The 8,410-nt window shown below is 35.2% G+C and overlaps 1 protein-coding gene across 1 annotated transcript; it reads right to left on the reverse strand.

The window, feature by feature from the left end:
- Positions 1-5,142: 5,142 nt before the first annotated feature.
- Positions 5,143-6,204, reverse strand: LOC139864713 (protein ALP1-like). Its single transcript, XM_071853284.1, has one exon. The coding sequence runs from the start codon at positions 6,202-6,204 to the stop codon at positions 5,143-5,145; it is 1,062 nt and encodes a 353-aa protein (XP_071709385.1).
- Between the last annotated feature and the right edge of the window lie 2,206 nt (positions 6,205-8,410).

Consider the following 8,410-nt stretch of genomic DNA (forward strand, 5'->3'; position numbering starts at 1 on the left):
AACAAAACTTACTTTGATTTAGGACCCGATTGTAATAAACCTCAACTTCACACCCTTTATTAATTCTAAAAGCACATGATTTTACATTTTCCTTTTACACTCTTCTTACACATTCTGAGTTATCTTATCATCTAAGCTCTTCTTCAACAATTCTTGCCACTAACTACACTACAAACCTCTTAAAGAGAGTGAGCTTACAGTAACCTAATACCTATATATCCTCTCAATTTCCCTACCCTTCACCTCCCCTACCTCCACCACCACCACCACTTCCACCTCCACCTCCTCCTTCCTACCACTTCCATCATCCACCTCCGTCAATTACTCCCCTTCCTACCGTTCACCTAAACACTTTCACTAAAATTACCACCATCTTCGTCAGCGGTCTGGCCCCACACATCAATCCTTCAATTTTGTCCAAATCTTTCCGAAAATTTGGTCACATTCAACTGGTTTCATGGAGAAGGGATCGTAACTATGCCTTCATCAAATTCTCCCAACGTTCACAGGCCGAAGACGCAGAATATGGTATGAATGGTCACACCCTTCACGGCAAACGCATATTCGTGGGTTTCGCTAAAACAGAGATGAGGCTTTCGAACGAAATTTCTTGTTCATGTAAGTTCGTCAATCGTTATAGACAATATCAGGTTGGTATTTTTGAACCTGATGAAGATGTTATCAAGACCTTGGGAAGGTCAGTTATGTTGATTGATCGGAAGCTAATATGCAAAGATAAGGTTTTTCGTTGGTTGAAGAATAGAAATATTCTTATTACTTCGATTACCCTTTGGGGCGTTTACGGGTGTGTGGTTCACTCTCAAGATTAAGAAGGTTTCTCACAAGCTATGCAAGGTCCCGCCTTGGGTGACGATGAATTCTTAGCGGTATAATCAATGGAAGATAGGAAGGGAACCTTTTCTAAATTCACTTGGCTAAAAATTCAGGGTTTATAATATGAGTGTGGTATGGTTGATAATGTTATAGCTATTGCAAACAAGTATGGCTCCATGATGTGTGTCGATAAAGCGACGCATCGTAAATCACAAGCATGTTTCTCTTATGTCTTTATGGAGTGCTCCGATCCAGGCGAAATCCATGAATACCAATTCACTAAATTCAAAGGCTCAAAAAACTACAGAGTTTGGGTTGAGGAAGATAATCCACATTCAGTCAATGATTCATTATTTTCATACCTAGATGTAGACATTTTTAATTCTAAGGTGTTAATGTTATCGGCGGCCAAGGCCATTTCCGGCAGCTTACCGGTTGTGAATGATCATGTTGAGTCCGGCGAGTGCTATGTACCGGATATTGACTTTTCAAATTTTGAATCTACTCCCATCGATGCAAGTGAAAAAGGTGGGAAGAAAGTAGATTATCTACCAACTTCCATTAGAACATTCGTAGTAGCGGTGAGGGGCGTGGGTTGGTGGAGTGGGTTGCCTTTTGCACTTTTTTGATGAGTATGATGAGTGAATTTTTTGTGTGGAGTAGTGGTGGTGTGGATTTTTAGTGTGGGTGTGTAGTGTTGTGATGATGTGTTAAAGTATAATTGGTAAAGTGATAAAAAAAGTTTTAAAATAATATTTTAAAAATAATATAAAATCAATAAAAACACACCCACTCACGTTGCTTTCTCCGTTGGAATCCAAGGAATGCCCCATAAACTGCCCCATCCAACGCCTTGATACGTCTAAGTGGGGCGTGGGTTTGCTGCCAACTAGGAACCCATGGGCGTGGCATCCCTCAGATACAAGTTGTCTTAAGACCGAATTTAACGCTTTCGTGTTAGCAAGTGTGCTGGCCAACACGCCGACAAACACGCCGTAGCGTGGCGTGTTGGTCCAGAAAATGGGACGCGTGCATCAGGCCAACACGAGACTTCATGGTACGTGTTGAAGAAATTTGGCGACGTGGAGGGTTGACAACCACCAAAAAATAACAGATATATACATATATTATATATTAATTAATTAAAAAATTTTAATTTTCTCTCTCTCTCTATATATATATATATATATATATATATATATATATATATATATATATATATATATATATACACACAATATACAAACACAATTTCAAACACACTCTCATTCACTTTAATTCCAATTTCAATTTCTTACTATCATTTAATCAAAATGGATGCCTATTTAAAGATCGTCGACGATGATTCTTCGAACGATGAAATGTTATTAAGTGTTATGCGTTCGTACGCCGAAGAGCTAGACCGAGAAGCTGGTGAGGGCTCAAGTCAGCGACCTCCACGAGCCCGAATCTATATCCCTAGGGATCGCGAAGGTGCGGCTGTACGTCTACACAGAGACTATTTTGCTGAACAACCTACGTTTCCCGATTACAAATTTAAAAGAGATGAGTCCGCAATTATTCGAGCGTATCGTAGCAGGTATACGCGACTGCACTATTAATCCTTTACCCGCACACTTTGCATATTTTACGCACGCATACCACGCCGTTGGTCGTCAAAGTTTTAATATCAAAAGTGCACATCTGCATTACGCCAGTTGGCGTACGGTACGGGGGTGATATGTGAGTCGAATATTTGCATATGAGTGAGCTAACCTCATTAAACTATTTAGACAACTTTTGTTTGTGTGTTATTGATTTGTACCAACAAGAATATCTACGTAAACCAACTGCACGTGATATTCAACGAATATACGAAAGGCACGAAACAAAGCATGGTTTTAGGGGGATGCTTGGGAGCATCGATTGCATGCATTGGGAATGGAAAAATTGTCCCGTTGCATGGTAAGGTCAATACACAAGTGGGCATAAAAAAAATCATCTCTTATTCTCGAAGCTGTAGCTTCGTATGATATGTGGATATGGCACGCATATTTTGGTGTTGCAGGTTCCAACAATGACAATAATGTGTTAAACCATTCCCCGTTGTTTGATTCTCTTAAGAACGGTTCCGCTCCACCTTCACCATTTGCAGTAAATGGTCATGACTACACACATGTTATTATCTCGCGGACGGTATTTATCCGGATTGGGCTACACTTATCAAAGCATACCAATCCCCAACCGACGAGCCATCAACAAAGTTTACACGTTTTCAAGAAAGTGCACGAAAAGATGTCGAGCAAACATTTGGTGCCCTTCAAGGAAGATTCAATATATTACGTGTGCCTGGACAAGCTTGGAGAGCTAAAAAATTGCACCGCATATTATATTGTTATGTTCTATTGTACAATATGATCTAAGAGGATAATGGTTTTGCTATAACGTCACTCGATGAAGAGTATCTAAATGAGCCAGAAAACCGACCCGTTTTTGTTAGGAATCGAAATACTACTCGAGCTGCACGAGAAAAGGAAATTCGCGACAAAGATGTGCATAATGCACTTCGTGCGGACTTAACCGCGCATATTTGGAGTCTTCCACCAAACTACCGTCGTACCATTTAAGTAATGTTTAGTTATTGTAATGTTTTTTTAATTACCGTATTGTAATTTTCTATTTTTAGGATTGTAATCATATTTTTAATATTAATTTTAGTGTGTTTTATTAAATTAATTTGTTATTATAATTTCAAAATAATAATATAACTAATTAAACAAAATAAAATTAATACATGAAAAATGAAAAAGAAATAAAAAATACCCCTAACACGCCACTCAGCACGTCACCCATTCCACAGCAGTCTGGCAGCACGCCCATCAAGCACCCACCCCTACCCAGCAACACGCCAACACGCCCTTCAGGGATAAAGATGGTCTAATGAAGATGAATTTTGTGCTGACATGTACTCTAGTGTCCTTCAAATTTTTAACAACTTCTGAGATATGCCTAATCCTATTTCAACTAGTATTTCTAAAAGTGTCACTTTGAAACTGATTTTGCAATAGAGAGTCATACTACGGTCCAATTTGAAACTAAAGTTGGTCCTTTAACCAACTTAGACTCTTTTTAATGGTGATGGGGGTGATGGGGGTGATGGAGTTTTTGTAGGGTATAGTGCTGATGTGGCAAAGGTGATGGGGTGATGGAGTTTGTAATGGTAGGCGTGATGGGGGTGTGATGGGGGTTGTTGATCCCACATTTTTAATTTATTTTTCATTTTTGTTTGAGTTTTTATAATAATAATTATTATTATTAGTATTATTATTAATATTAGTATTATTTATTATTACTCATTCGTATTATTAATTATAATAATTATCACAGAGAACATTCATTTTTTAACAGAACTTTTATTAAACATAAACAAACACGGTTACAAGTTTTTTTAAAAACTAAACATCCAACACAATTACAACGATAATTAAGTTAAACATTTAGAAATCGTCCGAATCACCAGACGAGTAGAACTTGCCATCCGTGTAGTACTGTGGCCCGCTTAGTACATAGTCCTCTTCATCAGAGGGATCAATGTACCCCATCTCAACCGGATACTCGATGTACAGCTTGATTGACTCGTTGCGAGTCACAGCTCGACCCACAAGCATACACCAGTCATCTTCTTTTGTATGAGGAGTGGCTGGAACATTGGGTTCCTTGAAGAACCAGACTTGTGAGAATACAAGAGGTATCTCCTCCTTTAGGAAATCAAGCAGATTGGACAGTGGATGATTACGGACGTTCAAGCGGTACTCCCTTTGTTCATCATTGACGGTGGTGGAGTAATTCCTGACCTGAGGGTCGAATTCTCCACCGTAGTTCACTTGGACCAAAATATGAATTTGACTCATTTTGAAGTAGTAGAGAAGTAGTAGATAAGTTTTGAAGTAGGTGTGGTTTGATGAGAAATAATGGCTTCTATTTATAGAGGTAGAAGGTAGTAGTTGTGTTAATAAACACGTTTGTTGAATACAGCTATTGATATACAACTTTAAATAAAGCAAATATGATTCAGGTCAAAGAATCTCTGTCTTCATCAGCTTTAATTAAAGCATCTCTGATGCATTGCTCTTTAGTCAAGGAATCTCTGTTACATATAGCTTTAATTAAAGCTGCTATGCTATGTCAAATCATCTCAGTTTTCTGAAAGCATCTTTGCTCAGTTATGAATAAAATTAAAGATAACGATTAAAATTTATTCAAATTAAAGATAACGATTACATTTTATTCAAATTACTGAAACTAAACACAAATCAAACTGAAATTAAATTAAGCATTTAAAGTTCTAAAGTTTGGTGGAAGGTCCCAAATGTGTTGAGTGAGATCTTCTCGGAGTTGGTCATGAATGTTTCTATCTCGTATTTCTTGATCTCTTACATCACGACTTGTAGATCGATTCCTTACAAAGTTAGGATTAGCTTCTCTAGTGTTAAGTAATTCTTCCCCGAGCCATGAAATGTTGAAGCCATTATCCTCAACTATCATGTTGTGCAATAACACACAACAATATAATATTCGTCTCAACTTGTTGACACTTTGTGGTCGTCCAGCCATTTGTAGAATATGAAATCTACCCTGAAGAACACCGAATGTTCTCTCAACATCTTTACATGCACTTTCTTGGAAGCGTTTAAATTTTATACGGGGCTCTTCGGTTGGGGTCGAATACGCCTTGATTAATGTTGCCCAATCTGGATAAATGTCATCAGCTAAATAATAACCATTTGTGTATGTATTACCATTTACAGTAAATGGTGCAGTTACATTTTTGATGTCATCAAACAACGAAGATTGATTCAAAACATTAACATCGTTGTTAGCACCCGCAGCATCAAAGAATGCATGCCAAATCCACGTATCATATGAAGCAACGGCTTCAAGAACAATGGTTGGGTATTTTTGATGACCACTCGTATATTGCCCTTTCCAAGCAACTGGACAATTCTTCCACTGCCAATGCATGCAGTTGATGCTTCCAAGCATTTTCTTAAAACCATGCTTTTCTTCATGAGCGCTATACAAACGATCTATATCGCTACTCGTTGGTTTCCTCAAATATTCATCAACATAAAGTTCCAAAATACATCTACAAAACATATCACGACATACTATAGATGTACATTCGGACATTTGCAGGTATTCGTCAAACATGTCCGCTGTTGTACCGTACGCCAATTGACGCAACGCAGATGTACACTTTTGTATCGTTGAAAAACTTTTTCGACCAAGAGCATCAATTTTTGGTTTAAAATATTCAAAATGTCTTGGTAAAGGTTGAACGTCGTAAGCAATTATATCATTTGTGATGCGTAAGAATAAATCCTTACTCATTCTAAAACGTCTTTTAAAGTGACAATCGTGATATTTTAGAGATTCATGAAAATAGTGTTCGTGTAACATTTCACCTGTAGTGACCCGAACTTTTCCATGTTTATATATATTAAATAAAATTTATATTTACATGATTAAGTATTTCCAACATGTTAAGCAATCAAACTTATTAAGACTTGATTAATTGAAATAGGTTTCATATAGACAATTGACCACCCAAGTTGACCGGTGATTCACGAACGTTAAAACTTGTAAAAACTATATGATGACATATATATATATATATATATATATATATATATATATATATATATATATATATATATATAGTTAACATGATATTATGATAAGTAAACATATCATTAAGTATATTAACAATGAGCTACATATGTAAAAACAAGACTACTAACTTAATGATTTCGAAACGAGACATATATGTAACTATTATCGTTGTAACGACATTTAATGTATATATATCATATTAAGATATATTAATACATCATGATATCATGATAATGTAATAATTTAACATCTCATTTGATATAATAAACAATGGGTTAACAATATTTAACAAGATCGTTAACCTAAAGGTTTCAAAACAACACTTACATGTAACGACTAACGATGACTTAACGACTCAGTTAAAATGTATATACATGTAGTGGTTTAATATGTATTCATACACTTTTGAAAGACTTAAAGACACTTATCAAAATACTTCTACTTAATAAAAATGCTTACAATTACATCCTCGTTCAGTTTCATCAACAATTCTACTCGTATGCACCCGTATTCGTACTCGTACAATACACAGCTTTTAGATGTATATACTATTGGTATATACACTCCAATGATCAGCTCTTAGTAGCTCATGTGAGTCGCCTAACACATGTGGGAACCATCATTTGGCAACTAGCATGAAATATCTCATAAAATTACAAAAATATTAGTAATCATTCATGACTTATTTACATGTAAATAAAATTACACATCCTTTATATCTAATCCATATACCAACGACCAAAAACACCTACAAACACTTTAATTCTTCAATTTTCTTCATCTAATTGATCTCTCTCAAGTTCTATCTTCAAGTTCTAAGTGTTCTTCATAAATTCTATAAGTTCTAGTTTCATAAAATCAAGAATACTTCCAAGTTTGCTAGCTTACTTCCAATCTTGTAAAGTGATCATCCAACCTCAAGAAATCTTTCTTATTTACAGTAAGATATCTTTCTAATACAAGGTAATACTCATATTCAAACTTTGATTCAATTTCTATAACTATAACAATCTTATTTCGAGTGGAAATCTTACTTGAACTTGTTTTCGTGTCATGATCCTGGTTCAAGAACTTTCAAGCTATCCAAGGATCCTTTGAAGCTAGATCTATTTTTTTCATTTCCAGTAGGTTTATACACAAAACCTGAGGTAGTAATGATGTTCATAACATCATTCGATTCATATATATAAAGCTACCTTATTCGAAGGTTTAAACTTGTAATCACTAGAACATAGTTTAGTTAATTCTAAACTTGTTCGCAAACAAAAGTTAATCCTTCTAACTTGACTTTTAAAATCAACTAAACACATGTTCTATATCTATATGATATGCTAACTTAATGATTTAAAATCTGAAAACACGAAAAACACCGTAAAACCGGATTTACGCCGTCGTAGTAACACCGCAGGCTGTTTTGGGTTAGTTAATTAAAAACTATGATAAACTTTGATTTAAAAGTTGTTCTTATGAGAAAATGATTTTTCTTATGAACATGAAACTATATCCAAAAATCATGGTTAAACTCAAAGTGGAAGTATGTTTTTCAAAATGGTCATCAATACGTCGTTCTTTCGACTGAAATGACTACCTCTTACAAAAACGACTTGTAACTTATATTTTTGACTATAAACCTATAATTTTTCTGTTTAGATTCATAAAATAGAGTTCAATATGAAACCATAGCAATTTGATTCACTAAAAATGGATTTAAAACGAAGAAGTTATGGGTAAAATAAGATTGAATAATTTTTCTTGTTTAGCTACGTGAAAATTGGTAACAAATCTATATTAATCATATCCTAGCTAATTTATATTGTATTATACATGTATTCTAATATATTATGTAATCTTGGGATACCATAGACACGTATGCAAATGTTTTGACATATCATATCGACCCATGTATATATATTATTTGGAACAA

The sequence above is a fragment of the Rutidosis leptorrhynchoides genome, chromosome 8 (genome assembly GCF_046630445.1).
Source record: "Rutidosis leptorrhynchoides isolate AG116_Rl617_1_P2 chromosome 8, CSIRO_AGI_Rlap_v1, whole genome shotgun sequence".
In the NCBI taxonomy this organism is placed as follows: Eukaryota; Viridiplantae; Streptophyta; class Magnoliopsida; order Asterales; family Asteraceae; genus Rutidosis; species Rutidosis leptorrhynchoides.